The 25,658-nt window shown below is 39.5% G+C and overlaps 2 protein-coding genes across 3 annotated transcripts in view; one reads left to right on the forward strand and one right to left on the reverse strand.

Moving 5' to 3' along the window:
- The window catches only part of chchd6a (coiled-coil-helix-coiled-coil-helix domain containing 6a), an 85,932-nt gene that overhangs the window by 24,616 nt on the left and 35,658 nt on the right, over positions 1-25,658 (forward strand). Inside the window, exons 5-6 of the mRNA XM_030733673.1 lie at positions 12,714-12,737; positions 16,028-16,111. Coding sequence (XP_030589533.1) covers positions 12,714-12,737; positions 16,028-16,111 — 108 coding nt within the window. The remainder of the gene's footprint in view (positions 1-12,713; positions 12,738-16,027; positions 16,112-25,658) is intronic.
- On the reverse strand, positions 164-2,930 carry LOC115783044 (serine/threonine-protein kinase pim-2-like). Of its 2 annotated transcripts, XM_030733672.1 has the most exons (8): positions 2,803-2,930; positions 2,253-2,633; positions 1,435-1,526; positions 1,302-1,349; positions 987-1,208; positions 704-881; positions 428-601; positions 164-299 (listed from the first exon to the last, which is right to left on the reverse strand). In XM_030733672.1, exons 1-8 carry the CDS (start codon positions 2,855-2,857, stop codon positions 187-189), a joined length of 1,263 nt encoding a protein of 420 aa, XP_030589532.1. In that variant the 5' UTR covers positions 2,858-2,930; the 3' UTR covers positions 164-186. The 2 variants fall into 2 exon arrangements, with proteins under 2 accessions (XP_030589532.1, XP_030589531.1); XM_030733671.1 differs by having other exon boundaries at positions 428-881.

The raw sequence follows: 25,658 nt of genomic DNA on the forward strand, positions 1-25,658 counted from the left end.
TGTGGGAAGGAAAAACTCCCTTTAACAGGAAGAAACCTCCGGCAGAACCAGGCTCAGGGAGGGGCAGTCATCTGCCGCGACTGGTAATTATAAAGTAATTAATTAAACAAAAGTAAATAAACAAAGAAGAAATAAGTAAATAAAGAAATGAAAGGGAGATCAAAGTCCAGGCATCTTAGCGAGTGTTTAAGGTGTGACTTGAGTTTGATCCTGCAGCCAGGGGTGCTGCTGAATCTGCTCCAAGGTGGCCCGATGTTGTGGGCTTCGAGTTAAACACTGCTTCAAAAAGTTCCGGCAGTCTGAATAGAGAGAGGACAGAAAACAAAGCAAAGATCAGGATGGAAACGGCAGCAATCTTTTGGAACTTGTAAGCAAAATGTTTATACAGTATCAGCACCAAAACACAGAGATTCTACCAATGTCTCACCTTTGTGTAGGACTTTGTTAAAAGGTCTTTTCTTGCGGACGAATCTAGTAGTACGAAATTGATGCACTCCATACAGCATTTCGTACAGCAGCGCGCCCAGCTGCCAGACTGTGGTGGGGATAGCCTCATACGTCCCTCGTGTGAAAAACTCTGGAGGGGCGTACGCTGAGGTTCCTGCAATGCACAGACAGAAAGGAAGGATGAGGAACAGGTTCAGACTGAAATCAAAATCATCAGAGCAATGGCTGAATGAAGAGCACAAGCCAGATGTCATACCAGAGAAGACGCATTGTGGCTCTTCCTGTACCCAGCAGCCACAACCAAAGTCTATGATCCGCACTCGCAGGTCACTGGAGCCGGTTTCGAGGAGCAAGTTTTCTGTCTTGAGATCCCGGTGGAAGACCCCTTTGTTGTGCATCATTATGGCTGCGTCAACCAGCTGCTTCATGATGTTCTGAAACACAAAGAGAACAGTCAGAAGTGAAGAAGGGACTGATTCCTGTCAGTGTGGCAACTATCAAACAAGCTCTGTGGAGCTTCTCTGGGCTGGACTATATACCTTAGCAACATGCACGTCCAGGGGTCCACCATTGTTCTCTAGATAGCTATGCAGGCTCTCACATGGCACTGGTCTCTCCATGATCAGAAGGACCTCCTCCTCTAGCTCAAAGTAATCTAGCATTGAGATAGCTGGAGAAGTGCCTACTGACAGGGGTTCACCGCCCACTTTCTGCATTAGGAGAACCTCCAGTGGGATCTTGTATGTCTTCCCATTAAAGACCTAAAGAGGAGAAAAGTGAATGAGTATCTGGTTTCCTCATAAATAGCAAAGGTACAGGAAGGTGAAACATTTCAAAATGTTTGAATCACTCACCATTTCTTCATATTCCACATCTTCCTTTGCGATGTGTTTGATCGCCACCTACAGATCAGACAGGAGTATGTTGGTTAGTGCAGGGAATGGTGGCAAAGTGCATGAGATATAAGAACATATGCGTCATACTCACTGGGAAGCTGTCCATCATCAACCCAGCATAAACTGAGCCGAAGCCTCCTTCTCCGAGCTTGTGAAGCTCCTTGTACGTCGCCTCAAATCGAGCTACACAAACACAGATACAGTTGTAAATAAGTTGGAGCTTATAGAGTGTTTTTCTGCTCTACTTGAGCACTCAAAGCATTTTATACCACATGCCTCACTTCTAATCCCCCTCACTTACCTACATCTGAATATGTAATGGTTTTATCTTGAGATTAATAAACTGTTTTTACATATGAACTTTGCGACAGACATGTTTGTACAACTAGAAATACTGTGTGTGGTTTATTTGAAGGAGCTGACAGGAAAGAGCGTGCAGAAGGAAGCACCAAAGGTCCCCAATCGCTAGCTGTGAATTATCGCGTCGGCTCGCTGTTATTGTTAACATAACTTTGCTTAAACTAAAAGAAAATCCCAGATGCTTCCACAATATTCCCGTCACCTTCCGACTTCTTTGCACACAGCTGTATCGTGGAATGTATCTAATCCTACACGTTTGTGTCTGTGTATGTTAGCGCTGGCTAGAGTGATGTTAAAGAGGGCGGCCATCATGTAAATACTCAGCATTTTGACTGACCATTTGATGGCAGCACTTTGAGCCCTGAAACTGTCGTCTGTTTGCATCAAATTATTATGATTACTGTTAGTGAAAGAAATTCAGTAAGGGTAAATGTGGCAAGTGTTGGTGGAAAAAGGCTTAAAACCTGCATGCTAATAGAGAATTTGCAACCCTGACTAAACAGTACAAGCTTAAGCTCACTGTTAGTGTCTATCACACTTTGAGTTTACCTCTGTCTTGTGTGAATGGGAGGAATGCGCTCCCACTGTCTGGTATGGAGGCTGATGGAGTGCTGCAGTCTGGGGAAGGGTCACAGGCACGCTCCCTGTTTGTTGACCCGGGAGTCTCTGAGGCCAGCAGCTTCTCAGCGTTGTCCTGCTCCGTCCAGTTAGCCCCCCTGATGGCTTCACTGGAGTTTGTGTGGCTGGGTTCACACTTTAGCTTCTTTTCAGGTGTCCCCCTTTCGGTGCTGGCCTTCCTTTTGCCACGCTTTGCTGGCGCAGCCTCGGATGCCAGCTGAGCGGGTCCACGGGCACACCTCTGCCTTTTTCTGGGGGACTCTGGTCCTGTGCTGGCCTTCCTCTTTTTTTGGGTGGTGGTGCCACAGCTCTCTAAAATTACGATAAAGCCAGTTATTATCAAGCTGCATGTACTGCAGTCATTCCTTAGTTCTATCATTAAATTATGTCCAAGAAGTCTGGGTGATGTTCAGTGTCACCAAGTTTCAATGTTCAACATTTTAAAAATCTAAAATAAATAAGTCATACAAAAATAAATTACCTGAATTTAGCTCAGAGGCTACAGGATAATCGACGTTTCTCATCTCAAAGGACATTTTTTTTTTGGAAATGTGTAAATTTGCCAAAAATACTGTGAATATTCAAGAGTTGAATCCAGCTGGTCTGATATCTCTGCAGAATGACTGTGAAAGTGAACTGAATGTTCTTAGGTTCTTTGTGGTGCCTTTGATGTCCAAGGTTCCATTTGGGCCTGTGTTGTCTCTTTATGATGTCAGATTAAAGAACAGGCTGGACATTCCAAACTAAGAGACCAACAGTGAAAATCTTTTATTAAAATGAATCAGGCAGTCAAAAGATGAATGATGATCAGAGATGTTCTCTTTTCATATGTATCATTGTGATTCCCCATAGAAATACTGTATATACAGTGTAGCAATAGAGTTTCCTCAATTTGATAATATACAGTATTAAAGTGATGAAGTGTCTGGTTTATAGAGTGCCAAATATCACCATATGTAATGATGTTATGATGTATGTTATCATCCCCCAAGTGAAGCTTTAAAGAGTCTGGTGGCTCTTGCAGCAAATGATTTCTTGAGTCTGTCCATTGAGCAGTTCTGTGAGAGCAGCCTTCTTCTGAACCTACTCCTGTTTCGTTATAGTGGTTGTAAGAGCCATTTTCTTTTGTTTTGTGTTTGGACACTAGGGGGCACTTATTTTATGAGTCATTGTATTTATATGGGAAGGGGTTTGCTCATTTGGTTGGCGTCAATCGTGGAAGCATAACAGTTTTTGACCGTGCAGTCTGTTAATCAGGTATGCCAGCATTTTCACTGTTTAGTTAGGCTGCGTATGCTGACGAGAACTACCTTTTGCCAGTCACAAAACAATAAAAAGGAAGTGAAGACAAAGATGTTTGATTTTGTCAAAGTGTGTGAGTACACAGCTGTGGAGCACGCGTCAGAATCAGCTGAAGTTAACGGAGAGTATCAGCACAGGAAAGCTGATACAGTGGTGTGTAATGGGTGACTGTAATTGTCCGTGATAGAGAGCAGTTTGTCCATTGTCCTCCTCTCTGCCACTGTAGTCAGAGTCCAGCTCCACTCCGACCACTGACCCAGCCCGCCTGATCAACTTATCCTGCCTCAGCATGTCTCTCTTTTTAATGCTGCCTCATGAGCACACCACCACATAGAAGAGGAAGAGGCTGGCAGTGATAGACTGGTAGAACATCTGCAATAGTTTTCTACAGATGTTGAATAAAGCTGGCTCTGCCCCTTTCTGTACAGTGTGCCTCTGCACACCGACTAGTCCAGTTTGTTGGCCAGTTGCAGACTGAGGTATTTGTAGGTCCTCACCATCTCCATCAATCTCCCCAATGGAGACTGGCTGTGGGATGGTCCAGACCTATGTAAGTCCACTACCACATCCTTAGTCTTGGACAGTATTCAGCAGCGGTTGGTTCAGTTGGCACCAATCCACAAAATCATCCACCAGTCTCCTGTACTCATCCTCCTGTCCACTCCTGACATACCTGACGATGGCCGTGCCATCTGAGAATTCCTTCATAGCTGACATTGTATATTGCTGTCTTTCCTAAATTTTATTAATATAGTAGTCGAGCTTGTATAGATTGATGACAAAAACATTAAAAATAAAGTGAGATTTTAATTTAAAAACAAAATAAAATAAAGGCAGCCTGAGTGAAAGCAGTAACAATAGATAAGAGAGGAGGAGGAGAAGGGCCAGTGGCCCATTTGTCCCGCTCTTTCTTCTGTGTAGTTGCCTGGCTGTAATTATCAGTCGGATTATTATTGAGTACTAATTTATTTGCCTCGCTGGGAGCTATGTGTTAAATAAACGCAGTGGAGTAAATAAAGAGAGAGGGAGAAAGAGGGAGAACAGACTGCTGACGCTATCAGATGGCAACCCGGCGCACACACACTGCCCACAGGGAAAGATGGAGATGTGAGTATTTATACGTGTCTGTCCCAGATATACTTACAAGCCCAAACATTAGTGTGCCATGCCCATGTGGTGCGTTGATGATCCATTGCACTGTTAACACTGGGGCGCTGAAGCTCTCTTCTTGTTTTTCTTGTGTACTGGATCAGGGAGTTGGACAACAATAGTTGATGTCACCGTGGCATCTACCCAGCAGACACTTAGTAAGGGTTCAAGCAGCCACCATCTGTTGCCTTTTTATTTTTGCTTTGTCAGGTTTTGGTGTTCACAGGGTAGTATACTTGTTATCATCCAACAGGATCAGAGAGTCGTTATATGTTTACATATAATGACAAATAAAGTCTTCTTGAGTCAAAGCAGAACTATACTGAGACATCTGAGGGAGAATATTTGATGCAAACTACCTAAACTGTGTGTATGTGTGTTACACCCCAGCTGAAGTTTTTCCCTACGCAACACAGCCTCAACACCTGCCTATTCATCCTGTGTCTTTAACCCTTTAACCATGTTGCCCTTATTTGTAACCTTGTTTTTTTTTTTTTATATATATATATATATATTTCAACCTCAATTCCAAAAATGTTCAAAATGGAAATATAAACAAAGTGCAATGATTTGCAAATCCCATTAACCTATATTTTATTTACAACAGACCATAAAATGCCATAAGCGTTTAAAAAGTTTTACTAGTTCATGAAAAGTCCGGACTCATTTTGAATTTGATGGCAGCACCACGTCTCAAAGTTAGAATGTGGCAACAAAGGGCTGGAAAAGTAAGTGGTACTAAACAAGAAACATTTTATATCTAATTAGGTTAACTGGTCAGTAACATGACTGGAAATAAAAAAAGAGCATCTTAGAGAGGCAGAGTTTCTCAGAAGTAAAGATGGGCAGAAATTTATCAGTCTGCAAAAAGAATGCAAATCATGAAGACTTTAAAAATCCCATCATATATATTCCCTAATATCATCAAAAGATTCCAAGAATGTGGAGAAATATCTGCACAAGGGGCAAGGCTGAACATCAATATTGGTTGCCTGTCATCTTCGGGCTAAGGTTAACATGATCCCCATGCTTGAATAATTCATTGGCCAGTTCTAAGTGGCTTAATAAACAAACCAAAAAACCCTGATTCCTTATAAAAATGGTCAGGTACAAAGACTGGACTGAAAATGAGTGAAAAAGCAGCCAATGTCCAGAGAAAAACTTTGAAAGACCTTCAGAAAGCCTGGAGAACTATTGCTCAAGACTTATTTAAAAATGGCAAATAAGACTGGAAGCAAAATATATATAGAAATGAGGTGGCTCAAGACCTTTGCACAGTACTATAAGTAAATAATTTTTGTTAGTTTAGTTATATAACTTCATGAATGCAACAAAAACTTGGTCTTATTGTAATGCAAAGTTTAAAGAACCATTTCGTGAAAGATTTTCATTATTTACACCTATTACTAATGTTGAGGCTTGTTGTATGGTCTTCATTATAACATTTTTTTTTATTATTATTATTATAATGAAAAATTGCTCAAAAACATCTCATTTGATAGTAAAGGTTTAAGACCCTTGGGTTAGACTCATAGATGTAAAATGCTGGGTATAAATAAAACTTGTAATTTAATTGTTGCCTCAGCATTTTTATCACTGATCAGAATGGACAGTGGGAAGGATGTTTGCCTGTGGAGACGGTGCTGTCTGCTTGTTAGTGACTCGGTTGTTTCTGTTGTTTATTGGGCTCAACCTCTGTAGTCTGTTTGGTGTGTGTGATTCAGCCTCATGGCACGACTCTTGAAGCTTTAAAACTGTCTTTGTCACTTATTTCTCAAGGAGAAAAAAGGGACTCGGGGTAACAAGCAAAACTGCATTTCAACAATGGGAACTGTTTAGGCATCCCTGCTAGATTTCACTTTTACCATCAGATGTTTTCTCATCTCTTGTTCTGTGTGCTCGCTCATTGTTGCTGTGATTTTTGTAATGGTATCCTTGTCATTTTTTTTTTTTGGTTTCATACTTGTTATCTGTTAGACCTGTCTTCTGTTTTCCCCTCATCATTTTCGACTCAGCTTCCCCTCTCTTACTCCCGCTTGGTTTTTCTGTCTCGCACATTTACACTTTTTTTTTTTTTTCTGCTGTCTTCAGCTTCTAAGTAGATGCTTGACACCTCCAGCTGTGCTCTGAATTGATTCATATGCAGAAGGTGCCTGGAGAGGGAAGAATATACGATAATACATTTGTAAGCTAATCTCCTGCTTAGCTCATGGCTAGTAACTGCCATAATCAATTATGCACCTTGTTAATAACTGAAGTTATTTTCCTGCACTCGCTTACATTTCTAATGCATTTGCTTTTCCTCTTGTCTCCAGCATTTTCTGTCATTCTCATTTGCTTTTCTCAGCCATGAGTTTTAATTTAGGGGGATATTTTTTATTGAAGTTTTAAAAAGTACTTCAAGACAACATATATGACAACAAGGTAGATTTGTTCTTTGATGCAAGTAACTGCTCAGGCACCCCAAGGTATGGATGGTGTCAGAATTCTGACATGGTTTCGGAGTTTGATTGAAATCACCTTTTAGAGGTTAATTATTGGAACACCTCGTGTTGTTGATAAGTCGTGTTAAAGCATTTTCTCTTTCTTGTGTGGTTTTAGAAGTAACACCAATCATTGTCTTTTAACACTAGTAAAAATAATGCTGCTCTGGCCCAAAGTTCTGGTAGTAGCCCAAAGTTTTTTTTTTCATGCACTTTTTGCAGCTTCAGTTGTTACTGTGGGAGGAAAGATGATTTAAGTTACTCTGAATGTGGCATGGCTGTTGGTGCCAGACAGACTGGACCCAGTGCTTCAAAAACTGCTGATTTACTGGGATTTTCCCACAGCCATCTCTACAGTTTACAGAGATGGTTGTTAAAATATTCAGTAAGCAGCAGTTCTCTGGGTAAAAATGCCTAGTTGATGCTAGAGGTTGGAGGATAATTTCCAGACTCTATTGATCTGATAGGAAGGCAAAATTCGGATAGAGGGGTCAGGGATAAGGCATGAGGCTAGTGGTTGTAGTGTGAAGGATATTTTCTTAGCACACTTTGGGCCCCTTAACACCAACTACCTACCTGAGTATTGTTGCGCACCATGTCCACTATTTATGACCTTAAATCCGTGTTCTAATGATATACATGTGATTTTTCACAGACAAATGTGGCCACATTGATTCAGTTGCAGAAACATTTGGGTAGAAATGGAGGCTGCAGTGCTTATAAGCCTGACTGCTCATCACTGCTGCTGTCACCTGTTGAAAATTAAGCTTTGGCTGCTTTGCTTGGCATACACTCAGCATACACTCATCATCATGTATTATTGCATTATTGTGTAACAAAATGTTTATATGAAATCATTTTTAACCCCTTTGTTTTAATGGGAATACAGTATTGGTCACCTCCATTATAGCTGTCAGCAGTCCTGTTGTCTAACAGTCTTAAGGTAGATTATCATTATCTGCTCATTTTTACAAAGTAAGCTTTAATATGTTTGCCTGGACAACCCAGTGAACTAGGTGACGTATTCAAGTCTTCAGACAGCTGGAGACACGGTGGTTTAGTCATTCCTGTTATACTTCTTTGAAGTCCACCTCCCGGGGCTCTTTTGTGGTTGATGTGTTGTATGTAAATGCTCCGCAGGAATAGTCTCAAAAAACAGGCTGATGCGGATGTCCTCGCACACCCTTTGATGAAATTTATGTCACTCTGAGCCCAGCGGATCCTAGAGGACTCACGGACGCAGAAAGCATAAACAAGGCTTTAGAGCTGGTCAGTTTTCTCCATCTGTTGCTTCTCTGATACCCTTATTAAATAACTGATGTGTATGTTAAGGTAGTGCTATTCACTAAGCACAAACAACACAACAGCACTGCTGCTGCTAGTGAGAGAAAGAAAGAGACTTTTCCACTGTAAACTGAAAAGTAGTAAATAATCTCAGCAGGAGAGCCTCATTCACATCAGTGGAAGGATATTGAATGGGTTCAATCTCCAGTATTGTTGATCCCTCATAAGCTAGCCGTATGAATTAGGTGTCTGAGTGTAACGCGTTCTTTCAGGACGATTGAGTCTATGACTCAATTCCATGGGATATATCATAATTTCAATATTAAAACTATTCCATTTATTATCTATGACTAGAATATAACATCCAGGGTACCAATGCTGGTTTCTCTGTTTTCTGATAATTCAATGGAGAAAACTTGGAAAAAAGTGTTTTTGGGGAAACCTTTAAATCATGCGCATCTGTAACAGGTGACTGTTCAAAAAAAAAGTGGTATCCTTTTTTATTTATTTATTTTTTTAAAGTCTCCTTTTTACCTAAATTTTGATACCAGGCTCATCTTATAGCCATGATTTCCTCAAGATTAAAATAATATTGTGTGGTATAGTCACAGCCCACAGTTTTTATAGTAGAAATGTAATATTTCGACTTCATTACAAATGCTAAAGTTATTGAACAAAAATATCAGCTAGTACTGAGGGGGTCAGGTAATGGTACTGTGTGGTGCTAAATATTGGTGTAAATACAGTCAAAAGTAAGACTAAATTACAGAAAGACTCAGTGACACATTATTGTAGACAAAAAGCTCCAACTAAATGAGCATCAGACATGAACGGACAGACAGGTACCCAATAGAGAAACCGACAGACTCGGTAAACATCAGTGTGTACTTGAGCTATCCTCTTTAAGCGTATCGTGTGTGTGTGTGTGTGTGTGTGTGTGTGTGTGTGTGTCTGGATAAAGTCATGCTTGGCTGGTTGTTATCTACCATAGACTTGCAGGTCCCTGGAGGGACACCAGAGGAGTCATCTGATTCACTTGCAGTTTCTTCTCTGACTGCAAATTAAAACAGGACCAACACAGAAAGCTGTGCAGCTTTTTTTTTTTGTATTAAATCTCTTCTGATTCTACCTAATCCCCACCAAACAGATACTTGTCTAACATAAAAAATGAACACATGGAGCAATTTCAGTCTCTCTTTTCACCTGCATTAACATGCACCAGCTGCAGCTTTTCACCCGACAGTGGAAGCGTCTCTCCCGTCAGAAGCCCTCTTGCTCTTTGTCTCTCCTCAGTTAAGGTCTGTTTATGAAACACAGACGATTGGCTCTGATTTGATTTGGCGTTCAGCAGCCCTGATAATTATGATGAATCTTCCCCCCTCTGTACGTGTGTGCACGTGTGCGAGTAGACGCTCTTCACCTCAGTTACTCAGCGCTGCTGCTGCTGCTGCTTTTCAGTACCACTGCGCTCCGAGTGAGGCCTCTGATACAAGAGCTTTAAAAATATTGATTGGCATTAATTTGCTTGGAGTACCAGATGTGTAAGATTTAGTGCATCGGGGCACTTCAAATAGTGACAGCCTGTCAATCGCAACGACAGTTTGCAGGTATTATATTTTCCTACGTATTGAGTTTTTCAGTGTAACAAATGTACCCATCTGGTGGTTTTTGAACTTTACAAATTTAGTGGGATCCTATAATGTCTATAGGAAATTACTTTATCTATGGCTTTTGCCAGATGATGCAAGTTTTATACTAAAGAAACATCCTGATGTGACATTCATAAAAAATTATTTTATTTTATTTCATTTCATTTTAGCAAAATATATTGATATTATATGTATTAAGTCTACAAGATGATTGTGAGACCGCCTATGATGTGTGGTTTACAGATGGTGGCACTGACAACAAAAACAGGAGGCTGAGCTTGAGAGGTTTTTATTGGGAGTGACCAGAATGGACAACATTAGACGTGAGTAGAGAGACAGCTCAGACTGAGTGGTTTGTAGACAAAGTTAGAGGCAAGGTTGAGATGGTTTGGACACATGCAGAGGAGGGATAGTGAAGATATTGGACAAAGGATGTTAAATGTGGAGCTGCCAGGAAAACCTGAGGTCAGTCATGGATGTAGTTGAAGGGGGACATGCAAAGGGTTGGTGTGGCAGAAGAAGATGCTAGAGGTAAGGTGAGATGGAGGCAGATGATAATTGTTAATTTGTGGTGGTGGTGATGGCAAACTAAAAAGAGAGATTTTGGCTTAAAACTTATTTGAAGGAGTTGTTTAGAGGCTGCTTCATTTCTTTCCACTTTGCAATGCCGCCCCTCATATTCCTCTGTCTTTCTGTGAAACCTGTCCCCATAGTCCCTCTGGTCCTATTATCATAGGATCAGAGAAACATGATTTACCTTCTTCTGCATTAAAGGCACAGCAGCAGTATCCAAACAATTTGAATTCACAGTACATATCCCGTAATACCTTATAGCAAGCTAAGTTGGCTGTTATCCATCCACTTTAAGCAGTAAAAAACAGAGAGGAACAAAGATTCTGTAAAAGACGCTGAGCAATTGTGACAAAGTTCTTGTAATATCTTCAAAGGTAAATGTCATAGTAAACTAGCAAATGTGTATTTGTACCTTGTGCAAAATGATCTTTTGTAAAAGACCATTTTCATTCAAACTGTGATCTTCGCTTAAAGTACTTTTTTTCCCCTCAATATGAGGTGAATTTATTTATTTTTTGGCTAACCCAATACAAATGGCAGTTGAAGTGTAAAGTAAAAATCATAAATGTAACAAGTGTGAAGTCCAAAGATCATTTCAAACTCATGTGGCATGACTGACAGTTGAGTGGATTAAGCCACGTATCAATCTAAAAATTGACCCTTTTTGTAAACACCATTGCCAAAGAGACAAGAGGAGCATTGATAATGCGGGACAAAATCCACTTGTTTACATTTTTAGTATGACGACTTCTTCCAAATCATATTTTTTTGTAATCAATAGCTAGTTTGGCCTGGGATTACTGAGTTGAAACCTTTTAACCTGTTGTTACTGCAGAGCATATGTCATTACAGTTGCCATTGTATCATGTTAAACTTTTTAAATAAAGTAATTCAATTGAAATTCATAGGTGATATTCACTTGAATATTTCTGATGCACTGAAAAAAAAGATGAGCACATTCATTTATTGTGGCTTTTAATGCACTAATTAACTGATAAATTGGTAATGTCCAGTCTGAAAGGAGTTTTCCACATTTTACTTGTCTTGGGAAAAGTGTTTTCCTTAGTTTGTATAGGAACCTTTTATTTGTGACAAAGCAGCTAATTTGAGAGCCACTTGCGGTTCAGTTGGCAACATGAACAAGTGTAGAAACTAGAAACTGGCAGCAGTTATTATGGTGCTGTTAAAGAGGTGAAACTTGTTTTTGTTTCTGGTGGAAAAAAAGAAGACATTTCCATTCTAAAACAACTGTTTTAAAGTCTTTCAGCTCTCGGGCACTCTTTGTTTGAATGAGCACAAATTAGACGTGCAGATTTATGAGTTTGGATGTCTAATAGAAGCAGAATCGGTGGGTCACAGCAGATAAACACCAGCTTCTGTCCTGGTTCAGGTCATCTTATTTTGCTAACAGGCTGATATCGGTGAACAAGCTGAATGTGTGCCAAACATCGGCCTCAGCATGTGTGCTCACCTCAGTTTTTTTTATTTGTTTAAACCAAGATTTGGAAAAATGAGATGTCTTTTCATTTGCTATTAATTGTGTAATATTAAGATTGTTTAATACAAGAAATGCATGTTACAGTCATGTCCAAAGGCTGTGAAGGAACACGTGCGAGAAGTGAATGCTGACACATCCTGAACTAAATTGTTCTACATGCAAAATATGTGGTGCTAATCTAGAGCTGTGGAAACAAAAAGGAAATGTGTTACGTTCAGAACTGTTTAATTATAATTGCATAAACTTTAATATTTTGTAAATGTTGGATTCCTGTTGAAATGGTTTACTTCTTGTTAGAGATGAATGTGATGGCATGCATGTTTCTCAGGGAATCTAAATTGAGCACTGTCTTATTGTCCTCACTGTTTGTGCTTCATTTCTCTCCTTCACCTTTCTCTCTTTAACCTGCTTTGTTTCTCTTCCTCCCTCGCACTGTGTCCACTAACATATCTAGTCTGCAGATGAGATGGAAGCAATGGTAAGCTTCATTCTAACCTTCGAAATTTTGTCCTTTTCCATCTATTCCACTGCTTTCTAGCTCGCTTTGTTCCCTATTGTGCGCTTGCACAGGCTGAGGGTCACTTTAAAACAAAATTGAAAGTACCATTTATGTGCTGATTAGTCATTCTTAATAATTTCTGTTGAGCTGAAATCCTTGACAGCTGAAAGAGTAAAATATCTCTAAATTGCAGCATCTCTGGAATTAAAAAGCAACACAGACAAAAAAACCCCAACAACTTTGATTTGATTGAATTCAAAGCAAATTGAATCCCTGCTTCCTTCCTCCTCATATATTTTCTTTACACTCTCACTACTCTGGGCTTTCCAGCTCTTCCCAGTTCAATGCTTCTCCAGCACCTCCATTCAAATCATTCTATTCATTCTTTTATCTCTCCATTCCTTCTATTATTTATTTATTTATTTATTTTTGCTCGTTTCACTATTTTGTCCTTGATTACTTCATATCTGTGACAACATTTTTCAGTAGTGTGGATATGCTGACTTTGAAAAAGCACTGAAATGAAATCAACAGCAGTTTTTGTGTGGCTGTAACAAAAAATTGATTTCTTAGTTTGGCAATTCAGTGCTGTTTAAAAGAAAATGGCAATATTAGTCCTCATTTACTAGCAGTGCATACACATAAATCTGTGCATAAATCATGTGTTGCAAAAGTTTCTTGGACAAATCAGTGATTTATCAAAATTTTTGTACCTGAAATTGTTTGTACTTCCTCTGACTATGTACAGATGAACAAATGAAGGCCTGCCTGTCTTAGGAAATGTAAATATAAATACAAGTCAAAAATGAATACTGCTATTGCTACTACTTAATGATGAATATGATTATTGTTATTATTGCCATTTGGTCATTATTTAGCCACAGAATGCTCAGAATTACAGTTAAAAAAGTTTTTAAAAAAAATTTTACAGGCTACTAAATTAATCTGTTGCATGACTTTATCTTCTTTATTTGGAGGTAAACGTGCTTCCTTATATAGAAAAATGGCGGCAGTATGCAGATTGCACGAGCCTGTTGGTTCAGAATCATTCTGATTTACTAATGTACGCACAGTGATGCACATGTTTCATGAATCCAGCAGTAATTCTGCGTGTGCACTTTTCCATGCATGGATTAGTAAACGAGGACCATCGGTTTTTGCTGTTTTTCTTACATTTCTCGTGTCTCCCGTCTGTTGCATGTTATACTCATCTTTTTCATTTCTCTGTCTACTCTGCATCTCCCACATGAGTTTTTGTTTCTCTTCTTTTTTTATTTCTCCTGTCACTCACTCAGTGCGGTGCAGATTTGCATGTGTGTGCATGTCTGTCAGCATGCTTGCACTCAGTTGCAAATGTTCATTTTTTTTTTTTGTGTGTGTGTGTGTGCGCGCCATCTTGGGGCTTCAGAACTACTTGAAAATAACATGTTCGGAAGTAAGGTGATGCAAACGGAGAGTAAAGGGGAACAGAGAGGCAGGTTGTGACTTTCTCTTTGTGGCATTTCTTTCTTTTTTTTTAATCAGTACCTTAAAGCTGAACTTTGCACACCGACTCAGATAAAGGGAAAGGCATGTTGTGTGTACCTGTATCTGTTTATGCTGTCACATTGTGGGGAGTCCATCTGTTGGGGACAAAAATGTGTCCCCACAACATAAAGCAATCAGTTTTTGTTTAAGAGTAAGTATTGGCTATGTTCGGAGTCAGTATATGAAATTTATGGAAGTCACTGTAATGTCTTTTGAAGTGATTGAAAAGTGATGTGTTTGGGTGTCTTTTGGTCTATCTGGTTTGTTCGTGAATAATTTGTCTTGAGGCCCTTAAATCTTATGTTTAGTAGATTTATTAAGAATGTTGAATTATCCATCCATGCAGTACATCCATCCATCCATGCAGTACATCCATCCATCCGTGCATGCATGTTCTGATGCGTATCTGGGTCACGGGGGCAGCAGTCTACGCAGAGAAGCCCAGTCCTCCGTTTTCCCGGCCGCCTCCTCCAGTTCATTCAGGAGGGGTTGCTGAGGCATTGCGAAGGTGTTTGAGGTTGTGAGAGGTGATCTCTCCAGTCAGTGTGTCCTGGGCCTGCCTCAGAGCATCCTCCCAGTAGGACATGCCCAGAGCTCCTCACCTGGTCAGATGCCTGAATCACCTCAACTGGGTCCTTTCAGTGTGGATGAGTAGTGGTGTTATACCACCTTGCAAAAAGAGAGCACCTTAAGAGAGAGCATGGCAAAACTTATTATATTTTGTATAAACCTGAGGAATCTGTGCCAGCTCAGGTCCATTCAGTTTTTTTTGTTTTGTTTGTTTTTTATTTATTTATTTTTAAATTTATTTTAATTAATTTATTATTATTATTTATTTTTTATTTTTTTAAACTTGTCATGTCTGGCAGATCTTGCAAGCAGAACTGTGATCTGAATACACTTTTGTGCCAAACATATTTGCTCTTTCAAGATGAGCTCCATTCAGTTTTAATACAAAAGATAAGCTGGTGATGGTTTTTTTGTTTTGTTTTGGTTATTTTTAGAGATTCCACTTCTTCAGAAATTATTACACTGATATCATTTGCCAAAAAAACCCAAAAAAATGTAGTAAAACTTAACGTTAGGATTGTGTGTTTTGTATATATGTGAAACATTGTGCCAAAGTGTGAGTGTTAATAATATAAATGTTGCATAACTCATCAGAACAACTGACCAGATTTATAGACATAAACCTTCCCTTGAATAGGACACAAGATAAATTCCAAGAAAAGGTTTGCTAGGGGAAAAAAAATTAAAGGAAAAACTCTGTATACATTTAGAAGAAGTAAAAACAAGAAGTATGACCAATGAAACTTAATCACAATTAGAGTTCGACTCGGTTTAGAAGGAATTTTGCAACCATTTTGTCTTAAAATCTGATGATCTGGCTTATAGTTTGCTAATGAGGAGTTAATATTCCTTGGTCTTTTCAAGTTAAAAGATGTTTTAGAATCTTTGTCATCATTTATTAATAGATTTGAGTGCGTGTATATATTTGAGCTATGTATACTTTTGACCCTGTGTAGATTAGAGAAAATACAAAATAAGTTCAAACTTGTGCACCCAGTTCTTGTTTCTTAAAGTCATTAAAGATGTATATTATATATTCCTTCCACCCTGGAAAAAGAGCAGTTCAGAGCCCCAAATTACCATGACTGAAATATTATAACTAAAATGTAAAATAATCTAAGCGCCTTTATGCTGCATTACATTGTTTTTGAGCCACTGTTCTTTACTTGCAGGTTCAGAAGCTACAGAAGAAAGACTGTCAGCTGAAAGCACTGGAGGCCTTCTACAAGGAGCAACTGGCACAACTGGAGAAGAGGGTACAACATTTACACAATCAGATGACTAACACAAAGACAGCTTTACAACAGCATCATTTTAGGCTTAGAGTTGTAGTCTTTTGAAAACCAGGCTATATAAGTGTGCACTCATAGCCACTGTGCACAGACATGGGCAGACTTAACACTGCAGCACACACATCCATAAATACCACCTAATGCTTCAGTCACACTGGGAAAAACCATAGTTGGAGACCACAGCACAACCAAATTGATAGCAAGCATCTACATTGAACTTGTGAAATTATTGCCTTTGAAATGGTAACTTTGAAGACAAGGACCAGATCTGCAACCACTCAGTCAAGTTGTTGTTTTCAAAGCAACTTTGGTGCATCAACATGGCAATAAAAGATGGAGTCAGTCTGCTATCAGGTTGGAATTGAAATTCCTCCACAAATCGTGACGTGGCTGCTGCAGGACTGATCTGGCTGCAGAGTGACACAGGCCGCTGACAATATAAGAATATTACCAGAATATAAGCAGCTGGCAACCAGCTGACTGTGTTGCAAAGAGATGTGTCACAGACAAGCTGCATTCATTGACTCAGACTGATTGCAAACTTAAGCTGTCTGTGTTTCTTAATTAAATGCAGTTATTTGCAAACATTTGCCAGTCTGAGTTATTGCAGTGAGTCCGAGTTGGATGCAGTTATTTGGACACAGGTTGCCTTCCAACACTAAAGCTCTAGTGTTGGGAGGAAGTGGAAGTGGAGATGCATAAACACTTAATTTTCTATGGAAACACATTTGTGGACAAATACATAATAATCTCCACATGATTGCACATATTTACACACTGACAGAAAGTTAGTTGATATAAATGGTCTCCTGGTTTGTGAGTAAACAAATGTGGTAACGTGTAACCTGTTCAACGTGTACGAAAATGTGTAGAAGAAGCCCTCCACCAGGTGTGTCGGTGGATGTGATTCAAAAAGGAAACAAATTTCAGCCAGCCTGAGTATCTCCAGAGAGCCCTTACAAGCCCTTTCACTGCCTTTCATCTGTGTGTCTGACATTTGCCTGGCAGAGGAGGTGTGGTTCCAAGCTAAGTCTCAGTCTCACTGGGCGCCACACAATAAGGACCTTTACGTGGTCTCTCTGGGGGAAGCACTCCTCTGTACTTCAGACTGAGGAGGCCTTTACAGGACATTATGTGTAAAAATCTAAGTATTATGTTCTGTTTACCATGGTTAATTCAAGCTTGTCGAGGAGAGGGAGGTGGCAGTAGATGGCGCCGCATGGGGCAGCCGTAACATTGGAGTGTCATCACTACAGCTACAGCCCATTCCCCTGTAGCTGAGTGGAGACTTTGCACCCACTCTGCTGCTGCGTTACATTTTCTTTTGTTGATTTGTGATTGCTAATAGAAAACTGGAAGAAGAAATCTCAAAGTTTGGAACAGGTGGCCCTCAAGTTTTACAGATTTCAGAGCATGTGCGCTTGTATGCATGTGAGTAAAGGTTATGTTTAGTGTGCCATAAGCCACAATAAGCTGATAGAGTCACTGACTTGGGCAATAGGCTTTTTTCTGCTTGGTTAAATCTGAAGTTAGGGATTTTATTTTTATTTTTTTAAAACCAGGCATGTCCAATCCTGTCTGGTTAGCCTCTCTGCTGAAGACAAGCAGAACGACAAGAAAGAGTTCTTTCTTTGCTCCCTTTTTCTTTCTTTTTTTCTTCTCGTGATTGTGTGGCTGTCTAGTTTAAATAACAGGAGGACAAACACAAGCAAGCTTAAATCACCGTGGTACAAAATCTGTATTCCATTTGCCGTGCAGTCAAGCTAAATAATCATTTATTACCTCAATGAATAGTCTCTACACATATTTGAATTAGCCACACGCACACACACAGGTCTTGGTGTCAGATGCTTGGCTATTTGTGTTAGTCTCATTAGTAACAGGTTGGGTTTGCAGAGGAAGTAGAAGAGTGGCAGGCTGGCATACGGGTGGCACAAGCTGTGTTTGCTGTACAGCTTAGGATGTTTGCAGACAGTCCTCAATGTGTGGATGTGTGCACGTGTCAGAGACAAAGGAAGAGGGAGATGTTTTGCATGCATACTGTATATTCAGGTTCACGTATACAGTAAATGTAAATTCATTGGTCTATCTGAAAGCCCAGTGTGTTTGCAGACTACAACAGAAGTCGTATGTCGCTGGTCAAAGCGTTCACAGTGCTTGAGGTTTAGTTTTCGTCAGAAATGAATGAAGATGAGTCAAGCCGGGCTTAGCTAGGTTTATGCTAATGTTATTTCACCCTTTGCATTTACATCCAGGTGGGATGTGGCAAAGTGACAAAGACTTAAAAGATAAAGATAGCATACACTGGGGAATTGTTTGTCATTTGCAGTCAAATACCTGAGGGGTGACAGATTAAACATTCACAATGGCACTGAGTTTTAACACCTTTGACAATACTCTGTGGAAATGCAGTCATCAAATACAGAACGTTTCAAATATAGATTTGTTTCAGTTCTCAGTAACAAAGAGAAAATAGCTTTAAAATTGCTAAAATCTAAACTTTATAGTATTCCTTTTGCTTTTGTAGACATAACACATGATGCATGAATTTTAACTGACCCTGAAAGCCTTGTTTCATCTTAATGAATTGCTCAAGAAAAATCATTTCCCACTATTTTGACAATATCAGGAGCGATTCATTGGATAGATAATGTGATTGAAGTGCATCTGTCTTTCCATTTGAGAAAATCAATACTAGCATTTATTTTCTATGGATGCATATCTTTTGTTAGTTCCACAAGCACCTTTTTAATATCACCCTAATTCTTTCTCTCCCCCTCCCCACCCTGTTCCCTCACTGGTGGGCTTGCTCTCTCTGTCACACTCTCCTGTCGTAGTATAGAGTATTGTTTGAAGCTGGTGGAAATAGAGCATACAGAAGGAGATAATAATCCTCCTCCAAGTCTGACAGGTTGCTTGACAGGCTGTCAGCAGGGGCCTCTATGCAGTACACCAGAAATATCTGCACACTTAAACGCACACTCACTGCTTTACTCCAAATCATTCCAAAGGCACTACCTTTATTCCTGACCAGAGAGGTGGGAGACTTATTTCGAACGGCATGCACACAGACACACACCACTGTGTTTTCATCACTTCAGATGACATTACATCGACATGATTCATTTTCTGGAGATTTACTGTAACCTTACTCTACGTCTAACCTCTTCGCCTGTCATGTCACCCGTGAACCTTGTTGTCTTAATGAGATTTAATGATTTACTATGTCGGGACTTTTTCCTCTGCACAATGGGATTTTCAAAACAGATTTATGTGCTCACAGCACGTGGAGTATACGCGCACGCGTGCACACACTCACACACACACACACACACACGTGTAAATGCATATATCTTTATTCATATACACACACATTGACACATACTGTATGTGTGCTCCCAGCCCGATGGGGCCGTGCTGCTGTTCTGATCAGACCTCAAGTACTGTATTAAAAACTCCACTTTTTGCTGTGTTGCACTTTCTTATGGAATCGCATACACTCTGGGCCTTATGTAAACCAAGTTGAACTTTAACGCTTTCATCCTGCGAAAAGCTGTCTGCTCAACATGCGGCAGCGAGGGCTTCGGATCTGCTTATTAGTTTAGCTTGTTAGCAGTATTTCCACTGAGGCTGCACCCATCTGGAGATGAAGATAGGAGTTTCATAATGAGTTAATGTTACTAAACATTGCAGAGTTGTGGCTAACATTCCAGTTGCCTCATTATTCTTCCTGAGCTAAAGAAGCACTGCTATAAGTGTGGAAAACACACACCATTATATCCAGCCAGCAACATTCGACTATGCAGTGTCCAGATGAAAGGATGGTGAGACTGGAAAAAGCAGAAAAATAATTTTTAATAAATGTTATTGTTTTGTTTTTGTTTTAACCTTTGGTTGTTGACCAAGTGTTGTATGCTGCGCTTGCATTCTATATGCTGTGTGTATCATTCACAGTTGGTGGAGAGTTCCACGTGGATATAACATATTTTATTGGATAAAAAGTTGGCAAGCCTCTGAGTGGGCAGGCCATCATGTGGTTGATTAGTAGCATTTTAACTAATCTAACATTTGTAGCTTTTGTATGTTATCCTGCTGTTACAGCCCGCTGTTCTCATGACAGCTGAATGAAACCATTAGTAGATCCATTCAGAAGTTTAAACAAGTAAAAGCAAAGAACCAGTTGAGTGTTATGACTTAATATTGTTCATAAAAACACAGCTCTTGTGATGAAATAGAGTATTCTGTGTATTTTAGGTTGGACTAGCACCTGGACTATTGTTCCAGGTGCTCTGTGGCCAGTCCACATCTATGTTACATTAATAATGCTACAGACCCACTAGGAAAAGAGTAGTTGGAGACCATGGCATGACCAAAATTATTGTGACCGTATGCAGTGAACTTGCAATCTTTTTGCTTTTCAAATTGTTGCTTCAAAGATGAGGACCGAGTCTATGATGACCACTCAGTCACTTGACATCCTCAGTGATTGGTGCCTGAAGATGCTGATAAGAAAGCAATAATGGGATAAATTGGTGAAAATTGCAGATCTGTTGCAAATCCATTGCAGTCTACATACATAGAAATTCATATTAACTACTTACATTCAGAATCCAGCCAGAACCACATAGATTTGATACAAATGGTGACATAGTTGCTGCACGATGACATTTTGACTCCACCCTGCAACAACAGCAGAAGTTAAGTTGTTAGAAAAACTGGATGTAAATTAAGATTTGACAGAATAAGTATTTAAGTATTAAAGGTTCTCTTAGTGTTAAAATGATTTTGATTATTTCATAACAGATTGTGGCTCAAATGCACACATGAATTCACTAATAAACAAAGGGTGCAACAAAAACACAATAGCTAAAACTTCTAAATAATTTCATTGTTGTAGAAGAGGAACATTATAGAAAAGTAAAAAATGTTGGATAATGTTTGGCATTAATCTAAAATAAAAAAGGTATAAAAAACAGTTCTTACTATGAAACGATGTGAGACTGGTCATTGTCTACATTTTAGAACTGACCCCACAGTTTGCTACAACAAAACAATAAACTCATTTTAAGAAATTAATTATTGTACAAATACAACGGTGAAAGTTTATCACACCTAATACATCTGCCTCCACTTCACCGGACCTGCCGGCTCTCATCCACTGTCCACACTGCTCTGCCTTATTCTGCAGCCCTTCGCCTCCTCAGCTCGCCTGCTCAGGCCTGAAGCCTGTACAGTTTGGCTGGTCTGCTCTGGATTTCACTCTTTATTTGCTCTGATTAGTTCTCCACACTCTGGAGTCTCTGCTTAGCTTCATTTCCCCCGCTGCTCAGCACAGTCAGTAACTCGTCAGATTCTCCTCATGTTCTCTTACACATTCCCCTGATGTAACCCGCTCTGACCCAGCTCAGCATCACATCTGTGACCCGTTCAGCCCTGCAGTAATTATTCATCTCTGTTTTAACTACAGTCCCCCTATATATTTATCAAACACTTTTTTTTTTTTTTTTTTTTTTTTTTTTTTTTTTTTTTTAAATTGACAGCTTGGCAGTTCTAGTGTTAGCTTCAAAATTACATAGGCATAGGAATATAACCAGATTATGACCCACTGGCAACCAGTTTAGTCGCGTCCTCAGCTGCAAAGAGACGTATCGCTGTCTGATTGCATCATGTTGTCATTCTGTCTGCAGTAATTAGTAATTAGTCTGCAGTTATTTACCAACCTGTCTGAGAGTATTTGCAGTCTTCCTCCTAGTTGCAAGGAAGTTGCCATCATGTTTTTACTCTACTGTGACTGAGCCATTAGTTAGAATCTGACAAAGGTACAAATCATGCCCAAGTGTTGTCCTGAAGTTGGATCGAATCGCCAACCTTCCGATTAGTAGGTGACCACCTCTACCTCCTGAGCTACAGCCAGGTTCTCGTCAAAGATTTCACTGTACATGGCCCCGTCCATTGGCCTCTGTGAATGTAGTGAAGCCATCCTGTACCCTTAGCAGAAAAACAGCCCCAAAGCATAATGTTCCCACCTCCGTGCTTGACTGTGGGGAAACACGGCGGGTCGAGTTAATGCAAAAGCACATGAATTTGGTTTCATCTGACCGCAGCCCTTTCTCCCAAGCTTTCTGAAAATCATTTAGTAAGTGATTGATTGATTTTACTGTAATCTGTGTGCCACATGGGCATGCATCTGATCTGTTGAGCTGAGCCAGAATTCTTGCTGGGTTCACTCAACAGCATGCAAATCAATTCATAACTTTTATGTAATGTGCTTGTTTTTGGATTTTTGGTTGATGTTCTGTGTCTCTCCATTAAAATGAAACTACCATTAAAAATTAGAGACTGTTCATTTCTTTGTAAGTGAGCAAAACTTACAAATTCAGCAGGGGATCAAATAATTATTTCCCTAATGGTGCTGACTAGTTAGAGCATGCAGGAGACTGGCTCTGAATTCACTGAACACTAACCTGACTTCTTATAAGGGAGCTAGTAAAGACTGTTTATTCCCTGAGCCATCAGAGTTGAATGTTTATGTGTCACGCCAAGCTCTGTCAATGCCTTAAATAAAAAGGCTGCAGTAAATGTGTGAAATAGCTTTTGTCGTAGCTAAGATTATCAGAGTTGTTAGTCAGAGTGATTAGCTTGTAGATGTTCCATTAGTGACTTTCATGACCCCTCAGTGGCTACGATAAACAAGAATAATTTAAGACAAATAGATGATATACAGTGCTGAAGTAGAAGAGAGTACATGCATTTAAAAATATAGGACATATACTGCACATAATGTCTTTTATACTAGCTCACACATAATAAATAAAATATATATTTATTAAAAATAGAATATATGCCCAACCATAGTCCAGGGTTAATAGTGTGAAACCAAAGAAAACTCCTTTGTGGTGTTCAGTGAATGCTGTTGCCACCTTCAGGTCAGAGTAACATGAAGTAGGAGTGTGTGTGGGTTAAAAGACTGCTCATTTTACAGGTGGATGAAAGTGTGTGTGTGTGCAAGTTATGTGAAGAGTGTTTTTGCCACCTACCTCTGCACCAAATGTTTGTGATATCTCATCCTGATATACAGCTTCAGCCCAGTTCTTCCAGTTGAAGGAATGACATAAAAAAATAATCTACATAACTGCCTTTGACTTCAATATTCTCCAAGCACCAAATTTAAGAAATATGTTCCCATAGTTACAGGGGTAGTTGTAAACATGTGTAGACAGCTGGGGGGGAAATGGTTGCAATCATCATCAGGAGAGAAGCACAAATCTGTTTGGCAATTGATGACTGATGACTGTAAAGTACAGCTGTTGCCACCTTTCACAGCTAACAAGCCTGTTGGCTCTCCACTGTTATTTATTCTCTCTCTTTTTTTTTTTTTTCCTGTGCCATGCATGTGTGCTTTCTCCTCGCTTCCATACACAGCCAGCATTTTTGCCAACACAGTTTAGATGGAAAACATGCAGGAAAAAAAAAGCAAATATGCCTCAATAAACCACAGTATTGCCGCATGATTTTGAGGCCACCTCTCAGGCTGAAGAAGAAAAACTGAGCAACATTGACACAAGGTTGTTGACCTGAATGGTGTGCAGGCCAGAGAGCAAGTGAACATAATGAGCAACCTGTGGAAAGGGGTAACAAAAAAAAGGTAAATGAGAGTTATAAAGCTGCAGGTGGTCTGTTAGTTGTAGCTGAATCCCTTTCAAACTGAATGACTCGGGTTTAGTTGCATCAAATCCTGTCAGTCTGTTAAATGTTTTATGTTGATTGCTGCAGTTCTTTGGTCCTTGAGAAAAATACTTGGCTTAAATACTCACATCATGAAAATTTACAGTAAATTTGGAAGATTTTAAAATAGTTTGTCCAAAGATGCAAGCAGATTTATTTTCTTTGTTTTTATCAGGATTTGGTGATAATGTGCAGCTATCACTATCAGGTGGCAGCAATGCACTTATAAGTGTTGCCAACCTCCATTAAACTACAAAAATGGATGTACAATGCACTATTACCTACCACAGACTGCATATAGATGTAGTTTCCAGGTCTAAAAAAGTAAAGCCAGTGTGGAATAGTTTCAGCCTTGCCTTCTTTCTAAAGGCCAGCAGGTGGCATCTTTTTCTCCATTCTTGATCTCAGTAAACACCATAGAATATAAAAGATGGATGTAGCTACTGTGATGTCACCCACTGGTTTCTGAAGTCCCATCAGCCTTGAGATTCTTGAGATGAGCATTGCTAATGTCTTGTGATTGACATGCTTTTAGCCAATGGGCATGCAGTTTTATACCATAGATAAGTCTCCATTTTGAAATGTATGAATGGACAATTGTTTATTCAATATGACCCAAAACAAGTGACTGAGCCTATAAAGCGTTTACAGAGGTCACATTCCCAGCTGGTGACCTTCAGATAAAATGGAGGTTTAAGGCACTTCCGCATTGGATTCGTTTTTCCGACCTATAAGCTACATTCATGTTTTATGCCGTCTTTGAAAAAACATTTTATTCATGAGTTTTAAGGCCTCATTTGCTAATTTCAAGTATTAGTGGTGACAGCGTGTTTTATTTATTTATTTTTTTTGGTAATTGCGTTCACTATACAATAAGCTTTTTTTTTATTTATTTATTTTTTCACAGGGTGTCCATTAACGGACACAAATTATTGCAATTTCTTGCAACACATTAACAAGCTGACATCAGATTAGTTACAAAAATGAGAGACTTGGAACAAATGCTCAGAAATTACATAATTCATAAAATGTCCGTAAAATTGTTTGATTACACATTCTTCTCCCAGTACAGGGATTTAAATCAGCATCATTAAAAGACTTCTTACCGTGTATGCTGTGCACGGCTACTTTATACTGGATGGGAAATCTCTCCTGTAGTTCATAAAATCCTTGCAGCCATCTGAAACAGCCGTACCGATACGTTGATACACTTGCTACACTGGAACACAGGGCTGTTACACAAAACCAACAAGTGTTTTTCTAGCTTAAACCATAAGCAGGTTCCACTGAATGTTACAAATTATAACAAACACACATCACTGCACACTTTGAGTGGGTATTTTACCCATTTGCAATTTTAATAGTCGTTTATCTGATATCTGCTGTGAATTATAGCCAAATATCTCTGCTTTGGTCTCATCTGTTGAGAAACATTTTTGTGGTTTGTTCAGATGGAACTTATAACACGCTGAGTCCTGCTGTGGAGTCTGCACAGCCTGATCTTGCTGAAATGGTCTGAATTTGCTTGGTCAGCTATTCTCAGGAAGATTGTGGCATTGTATTAACATAAACCTGAATGCTTCAGACCAGCAAACTGCCAAAACTAGTGCTTTTATAGAGGTGCTTGCACTTGCTGGTGATAAATGAATACAGTGCATTTGATTAGTGGCACCTGGCTGCTTCTTACCCTCTTAACTCCTGTGGAAGCGGTCAGGGTGTACTTAGTTTTGCATAGAGTGAAAACCTTGAACAGCTGAGCCTGACTTAGCACTAAATAACTGTCAGG

This window comes from Archocentrus centrarchus, chromosome 7 (assembly GCF_007364275.1).
Source record: "Archocentrus centrarchus isolate MPI-CPG fArcCen1 chromosome 7, fArcCen1, whole genome shotgun sequence".
Lineage (NCBI taxonomy): Eukaryota > Metazoa > Chordata > Actinopteri > Cichliformes > Cichlidae > Archocentrus > Archocentrus centrarchus.